The sequence below is a fragment of the Pelodiscus sinensis genome, chromosome 6 (assembly GCF_052426305.1).
Source record: "Pelodiscus sinensis isolate ZL-2025 chromosome 6, ASM5242630v1, whole genome shotgun sequence".
Lineage (NCBI taxonomy): Eukaryota > Metazoa > Chordata > Testudines > Trionychidae > Pelodiscus > Pelodiscus sinensis.
Genome location: NC_143057.1, coordinates 55,042,463 through 55,066,190, shown reverse-complemented (window position 1 = coordinate 55,066,190; position 23,728 = coordinate 55,042,463). Strand labels below are relative to the sequence as shown.

Here is a 23,728-nt window from a genome sequence, read left to right as displayed (position 1 = left end):
ATTATGAGTATCAGTATGTAGTTGAGTACTGCCTGGCTGGTAGACATGCTCATGCTGTCTGAGTGTGTCTACCAGCCAGACAGTATGCAACTATGCAGTAGAGAGGAGGAGGGGGCGGGGCCAGGGCGGGATGGAATCTGTGGGGTTGGACTTGCCCGTGCACCCCACTGGGACCATGTGCAGGACGGGCAGCTCCTCAGGATCCGTGTGCGCCAGGGTCAGCCCCGCTTCCCACTGGCCAATTCTCTGACCCCTTCCCACTGGCCAATTCTCTGACCCTGCTCCCTCCCCCCCGGCCAGCTCTGCTCCCCCCACTCCCCTCCTGGCCAGCCCTGCTTCTCCCCACTGGCTGTTCACCCCCACCCCGATATCCCCCAGCCAGCCCCGGTCCCTCCAACCAGTCCCGCTCCCCTCTTGGATGGTTCCCCCCATCTGAGATCAAGTGTGTCCTGTATTTTTTTTTGAAGCCATCTGGTAACCCTATTCTGACAATTTTGGCCAAAGTAATACACCAAGCTCCAGCTCTTTCTATACCCCCACATTTGAACACTTCTACTGTAGTTCTGAAGGTTTAAGGGTGCTGATGGGAAGCTGATGCGTTTCACTACGTTATGGCTTTGTGTGAGCAGTAAGATGCGACTGCTGCCTCTATCCCATTTACATCTTCTATCTCATCCTTTCTGTGCTTCCTAACTCAATTGTATAAAGATCAATAGATACCCAGCCACTCAAAAGAATTACGAAACTTTCCATCTTCAGGTGAGGGGCACAGATGTAAGGGGTTTGATTTCTCCTTCCTTTCTCTAAAATCATGAAGTCAAGGTATAGAAAATATTGTTCATCTTTGAAAGCTTTATCCTCCCACAGGGGGAAGGGAGGGGTGGGATGGGACAAGAAAAGGGCCAAGAGAGAAAATCTTTCGCTTATACATGTGAGCTCTAGAGCAGCGCTTATAAAAGAGCCAAGCGGCTCCAACCAGGACTGGGGCTTTGTTTTGCCGCGTGCCATACAGAGCCGGGCCGGGGCTACACGAGACCGGAAGGTTGGCTTAGCGGGAATCAACATGCCGCAAGCCAGGGAGGGCAATGCTTTTGGCGGTGGGTGCGGGCTGTCCCGGAAAGGGCAGGGCACCCTGCGCAGGGGCAGAGCCCGCGATGTAGCGTAACTGTTGAAACTACAAGGGCGCGAGGAGCCACACAATGCCGCTTATTGCCAGTCCCACCAGGCTCCACATTTAAACGTCACGTTTCCTCGATTCTGATTGGCGGAGAGGCCTGTCGCTCTCTAGTGGAAAGGAGCGTCTGAGGAGGCGGCTCCCGACATCGTCGCTAGGCTTCATCCCCGCCTCGTTCCCTGTGTTGTCCAATCACGCTTCTCCTCTCTCCTCGTGTCATTTAGTCTCCGCCCACCTGCCAGAGTGGGCTCATGTGCCCCGCCCTTTTCCTTCCCTTCTCCCGCCCCCCGGTTTTCCTTCGGCTAGTTCCTGGTGTACAGTCCGTACCCCCCCCCCCCCCGCTTCTTCCCTCTCGGCGGGCCCCGCCTCCTGTGGCGGGGCGGGAAGGGGCGTGCGCTGTGTGTCGCTGCCGCTGCCGCTACCGCCGGGGCGGTTTCCGCCGCCGTTTCCCTCTGACTCGGAACCCCTCGGGCTGCGCCCTCCCCCGGCTCTGACCCCATTTTGCCGCTGGCGCCTCAGGCTGGGAGGGCGGCTGGGCAGGAGCCGGAGGGGTCAGAGCGCTGGGGCCATTCGCCGCCGTCCGGACAGCTCCAGCGAGCCCTCGCCACTGGGAGCGGCGCCTGCGGAGCCGCCGCCTCCTCCCCGCCCGCTGCAGCGGCAGCTTCGCTTGCCCCAGGTACCCGGGAGGTAAGCGCCCTGTGCTGCGGGCTGTGGGTCCGCATCTCGGCCGGCGCCGCGCCCCCTTCTCCAGCTGCGGGACGGGCCATGGCCGCGGGGGTCGCTTGCCCTGTGAGGGCTGGGCAGCGAGCTGAGCCGGGGTCCGCGGTCCGGGGACTCGCCCGCTGTCTGTGACGTGAGGCGCTTGCTTGGAAACAAGTTCGGCGTGGGCAGCGCCTCGGTGGGGCGGGTGCAGGCTGCGGACGAGGAGGTAGCTGAGGCCGGTTGGAGAGCGGCTGGGGGGGCGTGCGAATGCGGGCAGGGCGCTGGGGGGTTGGCTGTGGGTTTGGGTGGGAGGGAGCTGGGCACGGCCGCCTGGTGGTGACTCAACGGTCACCCCCAGCGTGTGGTTGCGCTGTGTTTTTGTGTGCGCGCTCGCTCGTCTGGTGGACACATTTGTTCTCCTGGAAGAGACGTGTGTATGTGTGGGGGCTCCCAGCTTGACTCGCCCAATTCCGAGCCAGGTGGGAAACGAACATCTAATCTCATCTATGGAACACAGGTCAGCAGAGCACATTTAAAGCTCTGGAGAGAGTATATTGCTGTTCTTGACACTGCCCTCCGTTTTGTGAAAACCTTCCCCGCCTGGTGTGATAAAGTGATGTGGTGGTCGGACCTCATCACTTTCTGTTGTGCTGTTGTTTACTCTTTGTGCTGCACAAGTAATTCTGAATTCTCTAACGCCATTCTGTTTGTTATTGCTATTGGTCACTGACTTTTCCTTTTGTGATTTTAACCATTAATTGCAGTACTATTGATAACTAATTCTGTCTAAGAAATAATCTGTTTTTGTGGGACATTAAATATTGTCTGTAAAATTGTGTGAAGTACATTGTATTAGGTTGCTGAAGGTACAGTAAAGCAAGTAAGTCCAAGTGAACTAAGTGTTTGTTGGGGGAAAAAAATTCCCCTTCGTTTATTAAACAGGAATTCTGTCAACTTTATTTTTTAACTTCCCCAATTTTAAAAAGAACAGCCTCTTATTTCGAAGTGACCATTTAAAAAATGACCCAATCTGGACATATTCTGATGCTTTCTGATTCTTAAATTATCCAATCTCATGTACCGTTTCAATGCTTTCTAAATTCTGTGTTTAAAGATACTTGTCTGAGGGAGTCAGTGTTTTTAGAGATGGACCAATATGAAAACGCTCATGGGCACTCAAGTTTCTACTTGACCTGCCTGATCCTGAAGAATTACAGGTCATGTCTTCGATAACTTAACACTTTTCACAAAACAAATGTACTAACATTTGAAAAAGGCCCTCTTGCCAGTAGGGATGTGAATGACTAGTCGACAATCAAATGTTTATCGACTGGTTGCTTCTCTCCTCTCCCCTCCCTCTCCTCCTTGCTGCGCCTATCATAAAGAGGCAGCAAGCGGGGGAGGGAGAGAAGTGGGTTTTTCAAAGCAGTAGTGCCAAGTGGCGCTTGGGTCCAGACCCTAGGCTCCACGTGGCACTGTTGCTTTCAAATGCTATGTGGAGCTTGATGCCAGGCTCCCTGCAGCATTTCAAAGCAGCAGCGCTGCATGGAACCCAGAGTCAGCTGGGAACTCAGAGTCCCCAGCTGACCCCAGTCTCCATGCGGTGCTTTGAAAAGCCGTAGGGAGCAAGGGGCAGTGAGAGACTGCTTGAGTCCCTCTGGCCCCGTGCTCCACATGGTGCTTTTGCCTTTAAAGCATAGTAGCAACCCCAGGGTGGAGACGCCCTTATCAATTAATCGAATAGTCGATGCTAATTGAATAGTCGATGCAATTTGCCAAATTGAAATTTTACATCCTTACTTGTCAGTCCAATTATCTCCTTGTTACTATACTAATTTGTCTCGTGATTGTTTCACTATTTGGTTGTCCCATAATAACTTTTGCGTGAGTAATAGGCTTAATAGGCTCTAATTTTGCCAGTATACCCAAACACTGAACACTAGAGGAAACACTGAAACTCACTTAAGAATTTGTCTGTGTGCAGAGTGAATTTTGTTATATGCACCAATATGGAGATGATGTGTGATGCACAGCCTCTATATTGGTGCATGTCACAGAACTTGTTCCACACATGTGTGGTGTGTGATGGGGAGGGACAAAGGGTTGCAATGTGAGGGGATGATGTTCTGGGGTACAGAAAGGGGCTCAGGGTTGGAATGTGGGGGAGCATAGTGAGTGCTCCAGATGGGGGTGCAGCCTATAGACTGGGGGCTGCAGATGAGGCATTTGGAGTGGGTACATGCTGTCTTGGGTAGAGAGAACTACCCCCAACACTCACGGCAGCAGCTCTGAGCCAGGTAAGGAACACTTTTCCATAACATAAGCAGCTCCAATGGGGTATAGCTGCGGGAGAGGGGTACCACTCCATGGCACTGGCATATCTGTGCTGGGCTGGTTGGGGGCTGGAGGAGGGACACTTCTTCCTCACTTGTGGCAGGTCTGTGCTGGGACTGGGGAAGAGATGCTTCGCTCTTGGCTGCAGTATGGCACTGTGTCTTGTGGACAGAGGCTCGTCTTCCCCACTACAGCACTGAGCTACCGCATGGAGCTGAATAAGCATTTGCATGGCCGCTCAGCTTACAGTGAACTTGGGTGCATATTGAGAGAACTTGCATTAGTACACATAGGTTAAAAAAAGTTCTAGTTTAGTGTAGTTCATTCCCCCACTTTTTAAAAATCACAAACTTTGATTTTTATTTTTACACTGTTGTTTTGAAATTGGATACAAAACCAATATTGCAGCTATAAGAGCAACCACAAACCATGTAAAAAAGAAAAAGTTAACATGAGGGAACTTAAGCTTATCAATGAATCTGGGGGTAAGTCTAAATTACATCCCTCTGTCAAAAGAGGGATGTAAATTTAGGCAAATTGAAAGTGCAAATGAAGCGGGGATTTAAATATCCTGAGCTTCATTTGCATAGTTGCATCACAGCTGTCTTTCGAAAAAGGGTATTTTGAAAGTGAAAGCGCCACGTAGGTGCAGTTCTTTAAAAAAAAAAAAAAAAAAAACCCTTTTAGAAAGATCTCGTACTCCTCTGTGCATGTTCATAGTTACATTGTGGGTAAGCCATAAATGTATACTACATGAGCAAGAAAAAGGGGGAGGTGCAACAACTATAGTCTATAATTCATTCACTGTAAGGTGAAGATTTGTGTAATTTTCACATTTTGGTATTGATTTACTTGTGCTTCTAGAGATGTATGCATTTGGCTTTCCCCGTATTAAATGTGAAAAAATGAGGCAAATATTCAGCTAATTGCCATGTTTATTTTTGTAGCATGTGTGTGAATGGATTGCTAGCTGAAATAAACATCTATTCATATTTTTTTCTTCAGTTAAAATGAATGGCTCTATTAAAACCTAATTGTGTAGAAATAGGGTAGTTTGAAAGTAGGCTGGAAAGATGGACTTGTGGTTTAAAGCACAGAGCTTGTAAGCAGATATCTGGGTTCCACTTTGGTCTGAGCAGCTTCAGTGCTTCTGTTTCCTCATATGGAAAATGGAAACACAAGTCTGTGTTGCAGAATTGTTATCAATCTTAGTTCTTGTTTGTTACAAAAGCTCAAAATGCTTTATACCACGTTAGTATCAGAAAAATAAATTGGTAACTAGTTTACACAGAACAGTTTACCAAGTATTGAAGAATTTTGATATACATAAAATCTATTAATTTACCTAACTTTTTTTATCCATTCAGTTGAGCTGTATTTTAGCTTTGTGTATTGAAATACATTTTTTTAACAGGTCTTCACTATAATTGCACTTTTTTGTCTAACTTGTTCCTTTACCAGATATTTTAACAAAGGAAGCTACTGTATGCATGTGCTTACAGTATATATATATATTGTATATCATGAGACCATAACAATTTATTATACAAGAATTTGGTAAGTTGTAGCATAGTTGCCAGTCGCCAAAAGTAGTCATTTTTAATACAAGGGACAGTAGAACCTCAGTTACAAATACCAGTTATGAACTGGCCAGTCTACCACACAACTTATGTAGAATTGAAAGCATGCTGTCAGGCAGCAGAAGAGCAGATGAGACTTAAAAAAAAAAAAAAAAAAAAGATTTGGCAAGATAAAGAAACTTTCTGTGTTTGTTTTAATTAATTTAAGTTGGTTAAAAGCAGTATTTTTCTTCTGCATACTAAAGTTACAAAGCTGTATTAAGTGAATATTTGTTTGTGAGCTTTTGAAAGAACAACTGTAACATTTTGTTCAGTGTTAGAAACAACTTAATTTCTGAGATGTTCATAACTCTGAAGTTCTACTGTTGATACTTGCCAGATTTAGCTGCTGTTTGATTTATATAAATATCTTGTACTTTTTAAAAAACACACACACTCATCATTTAGACATGGATGCTGCTAGTGGTCTTTTGCTGCCTTATGCTCATCCTCCCCTCCCTCGTCCTGAGCCCCTCATACACTCCAACCCAAACTTGTGCATCCTCACGTTCACAAGCCTGCGGCTTGCTCAGCACCCCAACCTCCACCTGATCCCAACACTCTCCAGTCTGGAGTCCCTTCCCTGAGCCAGCATCCCTTTCTCCACCTCCTCCTCCCCACACCCAAATCCCTCATTCCCACCCAAGCCTGCACCTCCTGTCTCAACCCAGTGAGAGTGAGTAAGGGCTGGGGACAGCAAATGATGGAGAGGGCGGGGCCTCAAAGAAGGGGTGGGGTCTTGGGGAAGGGATGGGGGTAGATCTTGGCTTGCCCTGTCATTTAAAATACAGGGCAGCAGTGTGGGATGGCAGAGGATTCCATGGCAGTGGGCTGGGAGTCCACTGGCTACTGGTTCTGCCCCCACTATTGAATAGTTTTGTAACCGATAAGAATTTGTGATCACGCAATTATTCAATTCTAAGATATTGAACATCCCTAATGCAAATACCTTGGCTATAATTTTTGATACCCTTTTGGAACTTAAAAACCTTTCAGTTTCTAGTTCTAAGCTGTAAGGTTGCATTTAATTTTTCCACTCCAAAAAAGTGGCTTTACTATGTGACAAGGTTTAATTTTTGTTTAATCTCAAATATAGAAAATATGTAGTATATATTGTGTACAAAATTGTAACTGTTTTTTGCAGCTTTGAGCTTAAACATGTGTCCTGTTTTTCCTTAAATTCAATGGACAGTCTGTGTGAAATCCTGATCCTATTGAAATCAGTGGCAAAATTCCCTTTGTTTTGAGCGGTATCAAGATTTTGTCCTTTGAGTTTACTTTGTCAGTGTGGGCAGGGGGTGGGGAAGGGAGGTTTAGTTCATATTTACTATTGCATTTCAATTTATTGTAAGTTTATTACACTTTAGAGAGAGAAGGTAAGAAGTGTTTCAGACCCTGATTTAGCAAAGACCTTGTTTGCTTGTTTTAGAGCCTGATCCAAAATCTGCTGAAGTCAGTGGAAAGATTTCAGTTGACTTCAGCCGTAGAGGACAGAGAACTAATTGGTAATGCTGGGTTCTTTTGAAATAGAATGTTCAGAAGGCTCTTGTACATCGAGCTACTAAGTGACTAAAATAAAGTAAGATTCTCATTTGCTTACTTGATGTCAGAGATTCCTTTTATATTTTACTGTTTTACTGAAGTTAATTGGGTTTATTTTTCCATAATCTTTTAACAAAGTTTAAATTTTTGAGCTACTGCAAAGTGTGACATTCTGATGCAAATTGGTTACAATAGAGAAGCATGTTAAGTGAGTATTGTACAGTTTGGGGGCAGAGCTGCAAGAGTGGAAGTCTGTGATAGCAACTGAGATACTCAGTAAAAGAGTTGTGCATGCTACTAACTACATTGTAATTAAAATAGGTAAGCTATGATTGAAGACGCAACTTGGAGATTCTTATAGATCCATATGATTTTCATGCTGCTGGTTTGACATCAGCAGAAACGAATAACTATATTTTAAGTGATGAAATAATTAACTGTCTTTTTTTCTTGTAATGTTGGATATCCGTCTTTTTTTTTTATGCTGGTCCTTTCATTGTAGTGGAACAGCAGTGCTTATAGTTAAGATTGTCTTATAGTTTCCAATAACAGTGCCTATGTCAGTTGCTTTTATTGTATGGACTAAAAGTTTTCATGCCAACCGACTGGCTGATTTTTGAAATTTCAGCAAAATCTAATAAGCTATTTCTGAGAATAATCAAGTCTCAGCGGGGTAGTCGTGTTAGTCTGTAACTAAAAAAACTTAAACAACAATGGTCCTGTAGCACCTTAGAGACTAACACTAATATATAAATAGTATCATGAGCTTTTAGACATAACCCATTTCATCTGAAGAAATGGGTTGTGTTCACGAAGCTCGTGATACTATTTTTATATATTTGTTAGTCTCTAAAATGCTACAGGATGGTTGTTGGTTTTTAAGAGTAATGTTAGGGAAAAGTACATTGTTCTGCAGTGTTTAAAATAAATAGAGATCTTTTTTGACAACTTCTAGCATCTCCATACTTTGAAGCAGGGACTAGAAACTTGACATGTAACGCTCAGGTTTAGGGAGGAACCTTTTACTGTTCATTGAATCTATCCACATTTGAATGAGTTTTAAGACTTTGGTTATTGGTACTTTGTACATAGTAGAGGCTTGTTAAGAGTTTGGCATTTAAATTAGCCAAAGATTCAATATATTTTGGGCATGCCTTAGTCCAGGATTATAGAGCAATGCAGGGTGCTGTGGATCTTTGGGACAGTTGAGCACTGGAAATGAGAGTATTGAGACTCTGTTGTTGGCTCTCTCTGGTGGTGGCCAAAGAAAAGGAGGCATGATCAAAGACTGGTGACAAAGGACTATTGGGAACATGTTTAGGAGAGGGGTAAGCTGTTGGAATGGGAGCAGATGGGTGTCTAACCATTAATGCAAACTCCCTGCCCAGGACCTGCAATATAGAGTAGAACCTCAAAGCTATGGATATTTTGGGAATGAGGTTTTCCATAATGTTGAAATGTTTGTGACTGAATAAAACGCAGCTCTGGCAGTTCACACTCTGGGCCAAGTTTCAGAGGTAACCAAGAAGCTTCTTTCCTAGACGTAGGCAAGCTTGTGTCTGTCCCGCCCCCCAGGTGGATGGTGTGCTGCAGTTACCACCATTCTCCTGTTGGCGCATGTGTGAAAAAAGTACTCACCGCTTATAGAAAAGCAGTAGAGACCACAGTGCTGCTCCTGTTCCAGCTGTGTTGCCCTGGCAGCAGGGGCTCACAGCTTTGCCTGTGAATCTTAGTGCCTTCACTAACTTCCTAGCTGTAAGTGAGTGCTTGCATGTGGCTGAGGGAGGGAGGATGTTAAATTTAGATTAATCAACTAAGCAAATAGTCAATGTAATTTTCATCGACTATTTTATTAGTCGATAAGGGCACCTCTGCTTTGGAAATGTAGCAAGAGCTCTGCTGGCTCTTGCTACATTTCAAAGTCTGAAATGCCATGGGGAGCACGGGGCTAGCGAGGGACTTCTTGATTCTTCTTTGAGTGGTCCTCGTGAGTGCTCTACGGAAGGTGTCGGGTTTGTCCTAGTGCTGCAGCTCGGAAACTTTCAAGAGCTGTTGTCAGCTGGGCCGCGCGTGTGTGGACAGCGTCTCGCGCCATTCACGTGCTTGGTCCTCTGTGCAAGGCCTGGCTCCCTCCAGTTCCTCTCAACCATCCTCGCCGTGGACTGAGCTCTTCCCTTCTCCTCTCTTCAGATGACGATCTCCTTTTGTTCACTGTAAATAGTTCAAAACCTCTTGTAAATAAGTTATTCGTTCAAGTTGGTTGTTGTTTTTTTTTTTAAAAAAAGAGGAGGCAAAGAGACGACAAGTATGTGGATAAAATCTACACCATTAGCGGGTTGCAGCTTTGCCGCCCCGCTAGGCTGCTGCTGGCTGCTTGCCGAAGCAAAAAACAAACCAACAAACTAAAAACTGAGAACTGTCAAAGAGAGGAAAGAGAAGTAAAATAAACCTGCTATGCCTAACTCGCCAGGATTCAAGAAGTGTTCTTGCTGCTGCGAGGCAGTGCCGGCTTCAGACGGCCATGCCATGTGCATAAGGTGCCTGGGGGAGGAGCACATACCACGGAAGTGCCCCCATTGTGCTAAACTTATGGCCAGGGCATGCCAGGACCACGAAATGTGGCTTAAAATGATACTCTTTGATAAGGTGTTCCAGCCAGACACACTATCCACTGCTACTCAGCCTGAGGTATCCCAAAAGCGCAGGGCGCCCTCCCCTGAAAGGGCCTCCTGAAAAAAGCAGAGACCATTTCCGGTGTCCTCTTTACTGGCTGAGGTTGCCTCTAGAGCCAGCAAGGGAGATGAATCCAGCACCTCGGGACTTACATCCCGGTCCGTTATTTCGCTCCCAGCCACAAAGGCCAAGACCACGGCACCCCTGGCATGGGCAAGGTTGGCACCGGTCCTGTTACCGACGCTGAAAGACGGCACCTACCCTTCAGTAGTACCAGCGGCACCTATGTTGCCAGGACAGCCGGCACCGAGATCACCGGTGTGGTCGGAGCCATTTTCACTGGCACTGAGCCCTCATGGGACCAGTGCCAAAGAGCTCATGTGGGCATCGGCACTGCTGGAGACACGGCACGGTACTTATACACTGGCGCCGGCACCAACAAATGTGATGGCAGCACCGACAGACCTGGCGCTGGTAGCAGCACTGAGAAAAGAGATCCAAGAGACCATCATTATTACTGGCGCAGTTCTTATTCATGTCTATCGTGCCTTCACGAGGAAGAATATTACACACGACACTCCCACTTTCCAGCTTCCTCCTATAGAAGCTCCCCTTCTTATCCTTATTCCCCAATGCGTTCGCCGCCTCCTTCCTACATCAGACAATACAACAATATCCTGTCATTCAGACACTCCTTGCCATACTACTCGCATTGCCACTATGATCGTCATTCTGGGTCAGTGCATTCCTCGGCCTACCACTACCAGCTCCAGACTTACCATCACCCATTGAGATCAGATCTTCCTTTACTGTGCCCTCTCCCCCTCTGGAAACGCAAAGGAGCCAGGACTGCCAACCAGCCTCCCCACCTCGCAGCCTCGTAAGGACGACCCAACAGTCAGAGTAGGAGGAGGGACAGCTTTCGGAAACAGATGATCAACCCCTACAACCACCAACCACGGATCTTTCCTCCTCCTCTCCAGGTGAGGTGGTATTCCCAACTGATGCTTCTCCACCGGACAGTACAAGCAGTTCCAAGAGCGCTTTTGGCACGTGGCTCAGTCTCAAGAGGTCCAATTAGCGGAAGTACAAGCCAAGCTATATGCCTCTTGAAGAATCTCCACCATCAACAGAGCTCAAAAATCACCCTCCCTATCAACGAGGTCATCATGGAGGTGGCAGAGCTTATCTGGCAGAATCCAACTTCCATCCCACCCACCTGTAAATGGGTGGATAAGAAATATTTTGTTCCGGCAAAAGGTGCAGAATTTTTGTTTAATCATCCACAGCCCAAATCTTTAGTGGTAGATGCAGCTCAGCAATGTGCAGAAGTGCCACAATATAAGAACCTGGCGCCGGACTTGAGGAATTGGACGTATTTGGAAGAAAGGTTTACTCCTCAGCAACCCTCTGCGGATCGCTAATTATTCATCTTGGTTATCAAACCACAGCTTCAACTATGCCAAGGTAGCGGAGCTTTTTCAACACCTTCCAGAAGCTAAGCGACCTCTTCTTAAAGCGCAGGCACAGGAGGGCTTTGCAACAGCAAGGGCTAGCCTTCAGATGGCACTTGATGTCGCCAACACAGCTGCTCGTGCAATGGCAACGGCAATAGCCATGAGGAGGTCTTCCATGACATTATTCAGGGCACCTCGGTATTTGTCCACCTGCTGACGAAAAGAATGTTGGGGGGCTAATGTCCCTCAGGCCCCCGCATAGGCCTCAGCCCCCCTCCTGGGACTTGCATCAAAGTCCGAAGGACCAAGTCTATCCGCCTTTTGAACTGATGGCTACTACATCTCTCGCAGTGTTAACCATGAAGATGGTTTTTCTCCTAGCAGTTACGTCAGTGCATAGAATTAACAAACTAGTAGCTCTGATGGCTACACCACCATTCACGGTCTTTACTAGGGATTCGCTTGTGTTGCATCCCCACCCTGCCTTCATTCCCAAAGTTTGCTCAAGTTTTCATATTAATGAGCCTATCATTCTCCACTCTTTTCACCCAAAGCCACATGCCTCCGCCCGGGTAGCACTACTTCATACGCTCGATGTCAGGCAGTCGGTGGCTTTCTATATTGACAGGACACGGGGATGGCGAAAGATGGATCGTCTACTAGTATCCACAGTGGATAGATCAAAAGGGTACTCTTTTGTCCTCCCAGCGGGTTTCAAGACTTATCATTTCCTGCATCAACTCTGCCTACTCCATTCACAACAAACCCCTCCAGCAACCGCCAAGAGCGCATTTCACCAGAGACACCTGCGGGGGAGGAGGAGAGGGGGACCAGCAACTGAGGAGAGAGGCAGGGCAGGTGTGTAGAGGGAGGTGTTAAAAGAGGGGATGAGGCGGGGTAACTCACCTGATCAGAGTGGGGCTACTGGAGGAGTGGGCACAGTGGGGAGAGAAGAGCTGGTGGAGTGGGGGGGCAGGTTGCAGGAGGGCTGAGGGCAGTGAGAAGGGCAGGAGTCAGGACAGCAGAGGAGGGTGAGGAGTTGGGGGGCAGCAGGCACCAGGAGAGATGATGGACCAAGAAGAGGAGACATGGCAGCAGAGAGAAAACTTTACTTTTTCTAAAATATTTATTAATAACATGGCATCCTGCCCACGGCCAGTTTGTTTGCGCCCCATGCTGCAGTTTGGGTTTATGTGGGGAACAACATGTGGCTGGCGAGTGGGAGCCAAAACAAAAGTAGTCAGTGTAATGATCTTCTGTTGATATGTGTTGCAGTAGTTAAATTCTTGGACTGTCATTGCTCATGAAAAGTGCTGTCACATGAGTAGAAATCGGGTAAATGTTGCATTTTATTAATATCAGCAGAACTGACTTAAATGGGGCCTATGTGTTGTGTAGTCTTGCCTTAATCTTTGTATTCATGCCTGTCAGTGTGAGAGAATCTATTTGTATATGTTTGCTTGCATATGCAACCACACTTAAGTTCAGGCCCTCAGCATGTTCTGTAAGTATCAGTGTGGCCCCAGGGCTTCCAAAGTTGAGTTGCCCTAGCTCATCCCTGACAGGTGTCTGTCTAACCTGGTCTTAAATATCTGCAATTTAAGCCCATTGCTTCTCATCCTAACCTCAAAGGCCAAGCAGAACAATTTTTCTTCCTCCTCCTCATGATACTCTTTTAGATACTTGAAAACTGCTCTCATGTCCCTTTTCGGTCTTCTCTTTTCCAAGGTAAACAAGGCCAATTTCTTCAGCCTTGCCTCATATCTCGTGTTCTCTAGACCTTTCATCATTTGTGTTGATCTTCTCTGGACTTTCTCCAGTTTCTCCACATTTCCTGAAATGTGATGCCCAGAACTGGACATGATACTCCAGCTGGGGCCTAATGTAGATGGCTCATACTCTGCCTATGGGATGTGAGACTGGGTGGGTTAATTTTCAATCCTCCTATTTATTCTTTTCCTAAGTTAGGAGGGCACAGTAGTTCTGATTGGGATTGAAGAGGGGATGGAAGCCAGATCCAAGATCAATGAGCCCTGGGAAGTGGACCCATTGAAAGGAGACTGGACCTGTGGATGCCTTGGGGTCTGCAAGAAGGGCCTGCTTTGGGAAGCCTCCTCTTTGGAGGTGAATGTGGCAGCATTGTGGCGCCTGCTTTTGGGTGGTGTCTCAGACTCTAACTGCAGATTCATGGGACAGCTCTCACAGTTCTTGTACATGCATAAGATGATAGATCTGGGGGGGAGGGGAGGGCAGTGGCATAGTGAGGGCGCCGGAGGGGTCAGTTGCCCTTGGGAGAAAAATAATATAAAATTTAGTTAAAAATAGATGTCACACGTTTTTAAAAGGAATACCATATCTCCTGCCTTTTGTCTATTTTTGTCTCTTTAGGCCCCCAGTTAAAATTTTCAAAAGCACTTGAATGACTAAAGTCATTTTTGAAAATTGGACTTGGAAATCTAAGCTCAGATTTTCAAAGGTAATTAAGCTCCTAAAGAGACAGTTGCCAACTCAGATCTTCAAAGATATCTATCTGATCTTTTCACACCTCTGAAAATCTGGTTATAGGTGTCCTAGTCAGTTCTGAACGTGAGATGTAGGAGCCCAGTCTTAATTCCTTCAGGCTTTTTTTTTTTTTTAAAAATTTGAACATCTATCTACACTAATTCCCCCCTCCTTTCTCTTTCACTAGCCAATAAATGCATGGATCAAAATTATAGGTGCTTTGTGAATATGCTGACTTGAGAGTGGAAAGATTTCCTATCGTCATGTATGATTCCTGGTAACCCATCTCAAATATGAAAAACTAGGTTGATACCTGTTCATATCAGGAGCTGTTGAATTCAGTTCACCATTTGCAGTATTTGATTAGGATGGTTAGTGGAGAAGATAGTTTCTTTTTTTTAAATTTATACTGTGGTCTAGGATGGGCTCACAAGAATTCCACTATTGTTTTACCATGAGTTTCAAAACATTTGGTGTTTTTCTAAAGGCCTGGAGTCAGTTGATTATGTAGGAATCTCAGCTTTCATTTTAAAAAAAGTTCTCTATACTTCTGGGCCTTACAGCTAAGGAGGAAAACTTTGAAACATGAACCCTAAATACTCAAGAAACAAAAGACCAATAAAAATCCAACATGTTTTATTTTTAAAAAATCTTATGATTTGTAGACCATTCTCATAACTTTGTGTAGGCATTCCTTGTGTTTTTTTGGGGTTGGCAATATTGCTCTTTGATTGGTGAATTTAGAGAGGTCTCTCCCTTCAGTTTCCCTTTCCACCCTCCTTTTTTGTCACAGGTCATCAGAGAATCATAGAGACAGTGGAGAGTAGGGTGAGTCCATGACTATGGTTAATGACTGGTCAGGGTGACTAACTATTATCAGCCAGTGGTCTGAATGAGCTATCTACTGCCATCTGTTAATCAACTGTAGGAAAAGGCTTCATGAGCAGACCTTATTTATATAGACAACTTACTTTGCCACAGCGATCAGTAGACACACTTGCTGTCTCAAGGTGATCAGTTTTGGGTTGAAATTCACTTAAGACTTGGAGCTGGGAGAATGCAATGTTGTTATCCATATTGTAGGATTAAAAGACCTGAACTTAATATGACCTGGCTTAGGGTCTACCATAACTTGAACACTAAGCAGAGGGTAGTGTTACATCTAACTGAAAGTCACAGAAGATGGAAACAGGTATAATTTCTGGTGGTGTAGAGTCTATTTGGGAGTCCTCAATTGTATCTGACACTTTAAATCCAGTGTTTAAAGGCAGAGCTGACTAGAATCGAGTCCTTGTCTTGTCTCAGTGATCGCTTGAGCAAAAATCATTGATAAAATCTTGTGTAGACTGACCTTGGACTCAACATGCAGGCAGTGTGTTGAAGGGCAGTGCAAAGGAGGCAATGGTGGTAAGGTACCATATTACCTAGTGAAATCATTGGTGCTGAAATCACTAAGGACTGAAATTTGACCACAGAACTGACATTTTCTTAACAAACACTCCATTTTTGCTATTTAAAAAGTAAACCAATGTAACAGAACTGCAACGCTCTCTGGTAATTTTTTAAAAATCAAACTTTAAACTTTTTATTGAAAAAATTGGATAGTTTGCAATTGAAAATATTTGACCTACACTTAAGGCAACTGATTTAATTTTGTGTAAAATTTTGCATAATAAAGGATGGCATTTTTTTGAAAATGTTCAATTATTTAGATATACATTTTGATCAGATCTACTTGATGTGATATTTGCGTATGGTTGTGGCTTTTTTTCCCCCCCTCTGCTCAACAAAAAATCCTGGGAGGGGGCGGGGGGCCCTGCCAAAACGGTTCGAATTGGGCCCCGCACTTCCTTAAGCCGGCCCTGTCTACAACCCCATTAAGTCAGCTGGGTTGAACAAGGTGTAAGAGAGGGCACAATTTATCTAGTAGAATTGGTTTACCTGTGCTGATGCAGAAATAGCACAACTGAAATTTCAACTTGTAGACTGACTTTTCAGAGCTGTCTGCCAGAGGAAAACATCTTTTTACCTCTTAACTAAGCAAACTGAAAAGGAAGTAATCAAGACCAAGAAAAGAGCATACAATGCTGTTTTCAGATTTATCTTGATTCTGGCAGTCTCAAACTTTTGATGGTTGACTTTTAAACCCTTAATTTTTAATGTAGTTTATTGTAGACTTTTAGGCTACATCTACACTGGCATGATTTTCCGAAAATGCTTTTAACGGAAAAGTTTTCCGTTAAAAGCATTTTTGGAAAAGCGTGTCTAGATTGGCAGGACGCTTTTCTGGAAAAGCACTTTTTGCGGAAAAGCGTCCGTGGCCAATCTAGATGCGCTTTTCCGCAAAAAAGCCCCGATCGCCATTTTTGCGATCGGGGCTTTTTTGTGGAAAACACTACTGTGCTGTCTACACTGGCTCTTTCGGGCAAAAGTCTTTTGGAAAAAGACTTTTGCCCGAACGGGAGCAGCATAGTATTTCCGCAAGAAGCACTGATTTCTTACAGTAGGAAGTCAGTGCTTTTCCAGAAATTCAAGCGGCCAGTGTAGACAGCTGGCAAGTGTTCCTGGAAAATGAGATGATTTCCCGGAAAAACCTTGCCAGTGTAGACACCGCCTTTGTGTAGTTTCCTAAGTTTAAATTTAATTGGGGGAAAAATCCATCTTGTTGTTTTGGCTCCATCTTTGGACTTTAATGGGGTTTCACAATTTAGATCCAAAGCATAGACTCCTGTCATTTGAACTCATAGAGTAGCTGTCAGCACTTCTATGTTGATTAGTTACTAGAAGGGTACAAAGCACACTTAGTAGAGGGTTTCACAGCTATTTCCTGACAGCAAAGGAATGTAGAGATAGACTTGGAATCAACGGATGCTCCTGTGGCATTTTGCTTTAGTAGTAGTTCCTTATGCCTCTGTTTCTAGGTTACATTGTTTCCTTTATGCTCCTGCCCCTCTTCCACTTGTGCTATTAATCAGACTGTTTCACTATGGAAGTAAAATCCTCTTTAGTCAGCTTACCAGTTAAATGTTAGATTTAGCTGGTTAATGGACTAAGCTGGATCCCAGTTCGGGGCCATTGTAGCCTGACTGGGGCAGTACCCAGCCTGCCTCTGCTGATACCACAGCTGGGGAGTGGGGATGAAAGGACTGTTGACTCCTTTCCCAGTCGGTTGCATGACAGTGGCAGACTATGCGCGGGGAGCTTGGATTTAAACCAGCTCCCCCACTCCTCCGCTGACTTTGTATCAGAGGTGGGGGGGGGGGGGAAGAGGAGGAAGGAGTGGCTCCCCCCCGTAGCTGCCTCTGATAAAGAATCAGAAAGGGAAGTGGGGGAGCTGCTTGTAACTGAGGGATTAACCAGTGAGCCCAGGCTTATTGATTAACCATGTACTCGACTACACACTCACATCCCAAAGTAATACCAGTAGGAAAAACCTATGCAGATGTAAAACAGTGGAGTCTGGCAATCTTGTGTGTGGGTAGTGGTAAATAAAACATCTTGCAGGCTACACATAAAACCCCAATGGGTCGCAGGCTGCCCACCACTGCTGTATCTCTTCACTAAAACATACTAGAGCAGTGGTCTCCAACCTTTTTAAGCACGAGATCACTTTTTTAATTTAAGTGCAGTCCAAGATCTACATCACACCCAAATACCCTTGCCCCGCCTCCTTTGTGCCCCTTCTCTGAGGCCCCACCTCCTGCTCACTTTCACCAGTCTGGGGCAGAGGGTTAGGGTGCAGGCTCTGGACTTTAATTAAGGGATTTGGAGTGTGAGAGGGGCTCTAAGCTGAGCTTGGGGCAGGCAGTTAGAATGCGGGAAAGAGTTCTAGGTGCAGGCTCCGGCAGGGCATTTGGATGCAGGGGTGCTCGGGGCTAAGGGAAGGGCTTGGAATGTAGGAGGGGGTTCATGACTGCGGCAGGGTTTTGGGATGTGGGCTCCAGCTGGGCCCTGCTTACCTCAGGTGGTTCCTGGGTGGTGGTGCAGTGGGGCTAAGGCAAGCTCATCCCTGCTCTACTCCCAAAAGCAGCCAGCATACTCTATCCCAAGACCTGTTGTGCCCCCTCTCTGCTCTTGGAGATAGGACACAGAGTGAGAGAGGGGGAAACCTGACATAAGCATCCTCCTCTCCCTCCCCTGCCCGGTAAGCAGGAGGTTCCTGAGGTGACAGCTCCAAGACAAAGGGCAGAAGAAGCGCAGCAGTGGGCGGAGGGCAGCTGAAGAGCTGGCATGCTGGCAGTTGATAGCTTCTTGGTCAAACCTGTCAGGATCACCTGTCAGAGGCTCCAAGATCTAGCGATAGATCCCAATCTACTGGTTAGTGACCACTGTACTAGAGAATAACGTAACTAGAGAATATCCTTATAGTGCATCATGGAATCCAGTGTTCTAGAGGCATGTGATGGTTAGGTGAATAGATGTATAGAATTTTTTTTCTTCTGCATTTTATGGATTTATATGGAAATTTTTTGGATTTGAAAATGAAAACATTTAAAAATTATCTTGAGAGAGACTGACTTGGAAAGCAAAAGAAGTAGACCATTTATAGAAAGATGTGCCAATACGCTTTTATATTATCATTTTATAGTGATGTCCCTGGGCAAAGAGAGGTTTTTTGACAATTGGAGATACTGTGTCCTCGGTGCTTCTAAGATGGCTTTGAGATGGCTTTCTAAAACTACATTTTAATTAAAATTGTGATTGACTATGTGTTCTAACTAGGGATTTTAAATTTAGATTGATTAAATGAATACTCAATCAGATTTCCATCGACTAATCAAATAGTCGATAAGGGCGCCTCTGCCTTTGAACTCTGGGCTCCTGCTACAGTTCAAAAGTGGAAGCCCAGCAGGGAGTGCCCCTGGGTGCCTGAGCCTTTGAAATGTACAAGAGCCCCAGCAGTCTTACATCTCAGGATTCATGTTTGCTGGTAAACAAGGGTTTGGGTTAGGATAAAGCCTCATAACTGTGTGTAAGTCTAACTGTCATAGTTACAGTTTTGATAGGGAGGAGTGGAGTGCAGTTGAAAGGAAACTGAGGCTCCCCAGACAGTAAAAAGGAATATGTGGGTGTAGAGGATGGGTTGCTGGATTCTGTATGTGTTGCAGAGGAGGTTGAGGCTGGGTCTGCTCACTCTGCAGCTTGATTAAATACTTGAGCATCTCGGTTTGCTCCTCCATGAAGTTGATTATGTGCACAATGCTGTCTTTCCTACTCTGTATTTTGCTCAGCTATTGCTCCTCCCTTTTTGGGATCTCAATTAAGAAATGCTTCAGAATCTCCCTCATAAGATCCACCCTGTTTTCCTTGGGTCTACTTTTTAGTTAATGCAGTCTGTCAGTGGGAGACTGTTCTGAGTTCTCAAGGTTTCATCTTCAGCATAGAATGTCGTAAGAGATTGTGTTAAATTCCTACTTAAAATTGAAACATTTCACTTACAAGCACCTTTTTCAACATATGCAGCTACTTTCCCACTGGTCCTTGACAGACAGACACACATCTCTGCATGCATTGTAAACATGATGAGTTTGGGGGAAGTGGAAAGGGGGGGCATGAAGAGTGTGCATGGGGGCATAAGAAAATAGTCATGGCTTGTGTAGCAAGTTTGCATAAAAATCATTCTAATGATGACACCTCTCCACAGGCAGGTTTCATTCTTGCTGATATCTCTCTGATGAGGGTAAGAAGGGAAACCAGGGCTCAACTTCTGGATGTCTAGTGGCTGTCTGCCTGCATCTTATCCAGCCCAATTGTGTGCTGCTTTGGTCCTTCCACCATTGATTGTAGAATGATGAGAGTGTCCTACCATGGGGAAGAAAACACAGCTGCACTGCCATAGAACATGTGAGAGGAAATTAATAAAGATCTTTGGCAAAGTTTGTAGGTCATCTCTTTGCAGGATGTATCAACACCCTGTTTAAAGCAACACAGCCATCCTCTCACTTTCCTATGCTCTACACCTACCACTGCACTCCCCAAGCCAGAGTCACTTACTCTGCATCTCATCCCCTGCTTTCTGCTCCATGTCGAGCTGCTGCTGAGACTAGCCATTCGTCTTGAGACTTGAGAACAATTCCTGGTTGCCTGCCACACCTGGTGACCACACTGTGAGGCCAGATCCTCATTCAGTTCTACTTCTTCATCTATGATTTCGTTCTCTGTTAAATCCTCTTTTTGCTGACTCAGTGTCCTTGGAAGTATCCACAGGAATCCTGGTGGTGGAGGTGGGGTTGCCCGCCAGGATTGTATCAGTTCTTACAAATACAGCATTTCTTGGATTCAGCACTGTTTGTTCTTTGCTGCAGTGTCTCGCTTATACCCTCTTTCACACAAGGATTGAGATGTGCCTGTATGTGTCCCTGTTCTTATGGGTCACTTGCAGGTGGCACTGCAGAGACTCCTCTTCCCACACACTGGTAAGATCTAAAAGCTCTATAGTGGTCTAAGCAGGAGAGCATTTAGTGATAAGCCAGCCATGGTCACACATGAGAACACTTCACACTGAGCCAACCGGCAGGAAATGATATTTTATGTTTCCAGGGTTTGCAAGCTGGTGGGGGTGGGGGAAATGCTGTATACCTGGCTGCAAGGCGGGGGTGGGGAAAATCCCGTATACCTGGCTGCAAGGCAGTGGGATTGAAAGTGCTGGCCAGAGTGGCTACTTGGGCATTGTGGGAAATATCCTGGAGTTCAATATGGTGGGGAAAAAACCATGCTTGTGGCAACAAAAGGAGGTTTTTTGGTGACTAAACTTGGTAGTGTAGACATGATCTAGTATTCACTACTGCAAAGTTTTTGTCATGGGGGGATGGGAATTTAAGCATCTGTGAATATCACAAGCTTTATCGCTCAATTGCCAGTGTAAACAAAGCCTTACTGTCTTCACTGCCCCATGCCATGCCTCACCTTCCATGCAGTGTCCAGATTTGCTGTTTCTCCCCTTTTAACATTTGGGAACATGGGAATATTATCTTTATGGCAAATAGCTAGAACTTGTCTTATAGGTCAGGGACGGTGAACCTCAGGCCCAGCATCTGGATGTGGTTCCTGGCTTGCCTGGATCTGGCCCCCAAGGTTCAGGGCTCCCACCCCAACATTCAGGAGTCCATGCTGGCATGTCAGCTCTCCCTCGCCCTCCAACACACTGCCCTACTGCGGGGTTGGAGCATGCAAAATCTTTTAGGCTGGGCTCTCCTAGGCTCTGGTGTGGGAGGGGAATGGGGAGGAGTGTCTTCCTTCTCCTCAGTTGGGGCCATGTTGGTGAGGAGGGTTTTTTCCTTCTCATTTCTGTGTGGCCCCCATCACTTGTGTGATTTTTCTGTTGGTTAGTGGCCTCAAATCCAAAAAAGGTTCCTCATCCTTGTTATAGGTTATTGTGCTCTCCCTCCTTGATTACTGGCCTCCTTGATGTTCAATTCATCTCCCTAACTCAAGTTCATACAAATGGTAGCTATTCAGTTCCATCTTCCTTGTGTAGTATTCTGACTATAACCCATCTGTTGGAATCTCTCTTGGCTCCTCTCATTGGGATCAAACTTAAACTTGTTGGCTACGTCTAAACTGGCATGATTTTCTACAAATGCTTTTAACGGAAAAGTTTTTCCGTTAAAAGCATTTGCGGAAAAGAGTGTCTAGATTGGCATGGATGCTTTTCTGGAAAAGTGTCCGGGCCAATCTAGATGCGGTTTTGCGCAAGAAAGTCCTGATCGCCATTTTCGCGATCGGGGCTTTTTTGCGCAAAACAATAACGCGTTGTCTACACTGGCATTTGCACAAGAGGGCTTTTGCCCCAACGGGAGCAGCATATACAGTGTAGACAGCTGGCAAGTTTTTCCACAAAAGCAAGTGCTTTTGCAGAAAAACTTGCCAGTCTAGATGCAGCCATTGTGTGTATATTCAGGGCTCTGTCACTGCGCTGCCTTTTCCATTTCACTGCTGAGGACCCTCTCCCCCTTTTTTTTGTCCTCTTACTGCCCTCTAGTAACAGAATGCTTTTCCTGAGCCGGTGAACAAAGCAATTGCCTCTCATTTAAATGCCTTTCTTTTTTTGATATTAACAAGAAACCAGTTAATCAGGTTGTTTGTTTTTATTTGAATGAACTTGATGTTTATGTAGCGAGAGGGTAAAAAACCTAATGGGGAAATTCCCATGGCAAAAGAAGAATGGGATGAATTATGTAGCAAATCTAGCAAAACAAAATAGCAAATGTAATTTATGACACTTGCCTATTTGCATAATCATCTTGCTTGTATGAATTATCCTTTTATTTTTCCTTTAATCTGTCATTTTAGTTGGTATTCTTAATTGGTGAAGAGTATAACTTCCTTTGTTTAGAAGGATTCTGGCATATATGGGACACACCCACACGCCTAATATTAATAGAAACTTGCTTTCTACTTTAGGATTTAGAAAAACAGTACTAAATCTTTAATTTGTATACAATCTTGAGTAAAGCATCAGAAATGTTTAACTGCATGAATCACTGACAATATTATATATGTATTTCTTCGTTTGTTTAGAATGCTATTACACCTAAAACATGAACATTATGATGAAGAAAAGGCACTGCCATGAACAGTGTACCGCTTTCTTGGGTAAGTGTGGTTGTGAATTCTAATAGTTAACACATTATGTATGTGTGGGAGGCATGATCTACATTTGGTTCTATAGGTGGTTCTTGGTAATAAACACCCCAAATATTCTATTTCCTATAATATAATTTCCATTTAATCTGAAGTAAAGTACAGCATTACACTCAAGACTCTGAAAGAAGCTCAGATTAAAGGGTTGGGTGTCTTCCTTTTTAACAGTAATACTGTCACTGTTAAATACTAAAAATCTCCTGTGTCTTTGCAGTAGAAATGTCAAGGTACTGATTGTGTTAGCTTACATAAATACTCTTAAGAGCAAGGTGCAGCAGTTGTCTATAGAATTGAATTTTATTATTGGTTACATCTGTCGGATCAACAAACAAAGTTTAAAATCCATAAAGCATGTAAATTGCCAATAGTTGGGATACATTTTTGAAAACTGAAACTACTAGTAGTTAATCTATTATATTTTAATTTATTGCCATACATTTCACTGCAATAACCTTTAAAATTGCATTAAATTTTAGAAAAATATCTAATAATCACTTTGTTCAGTAAATAGCCTATGAGTTTGAAATAATTTGGGTCATTTTGCATTGTATTTGCTGTTTTAAGTTCAACATAACATTCTTACAATTTTGTGAATGGTGAATTGGTAAGAGATATGCTGATATAACTACTTATCAGGTTGTAAAATTGCATTCAGATTTTCACCAATATATTTGCCTTTGAGCATAAAGTTACCTGTCTGTTTCCTTATGGATTTTAGCTGTTAGTTGTAAGAAGATGGATCCTGTAGCATTTCGGTATGTGGTGCAGACGGCGATGCATCTGAGGTTTTAACTCATGGAAAGCTTATGCGCAAATAAATCTGTTGTCCTATGGCACCTTAGAGAACTTCTTGTTGCTTTTGCAGATACAGACTACCCCTTTGAGATTATCAGAATGTTTGTCTTGTATGTTCCAACGATTTCTGAAACATAATGGTTTTCTCCTGCTGTCTCCTCTGACAAAGTTAATACTAAAATAGCCCAAAATGGGCAAGGGAGAGGCGGCCTTGATCTAATATATCTGATGGCAATATTAAGCCTTGCATAGAAATCACATTATTTCTGTCAACTTCTAATTTGTTT

General features: G+C 44.7%; 1 protein-coding gene across 9 annotated transcripts in view; it reads left to right on the top strand.

Annotated features, from left to right (window-relative positions):
- Window positions 1-1,480: 1,480 nt before the first annotated feature.
- CSNK1G3 (casein kinase 1 gamma 3) overlaps window positions 1,481-23,728 on the top strand; it is a 152,966-nt gene continuing 130,718 nt past the window's right edge. For 4 of the 9 annotated variants that reach the window (XR_003090671.3, XM_075931935.2, XM_006130106.5 and 1 more), the window contains exons 1-2: window positions 1,485-1,861; window positions 22,524-22,598. Coding sequence is in view for 2 of the 9 variants with exons in the window: in XM_075931935.2 (XP_075788050.1) it covers window positions 22,544-22,598 (55 nt within the window). In the remaining 7 variants the exon portion in view is untranslated. Of the gene's footprint in view, window positions 1,862-2,205; window positions 2,394-22,523; window positions 22,599-23,728 lie in introns of those variants that run through there. The other 5 variants (XM_006130107.5, XM_006130104.5, XM_006130108.5 and 2 more) reach the window with 4 other exon arrangements.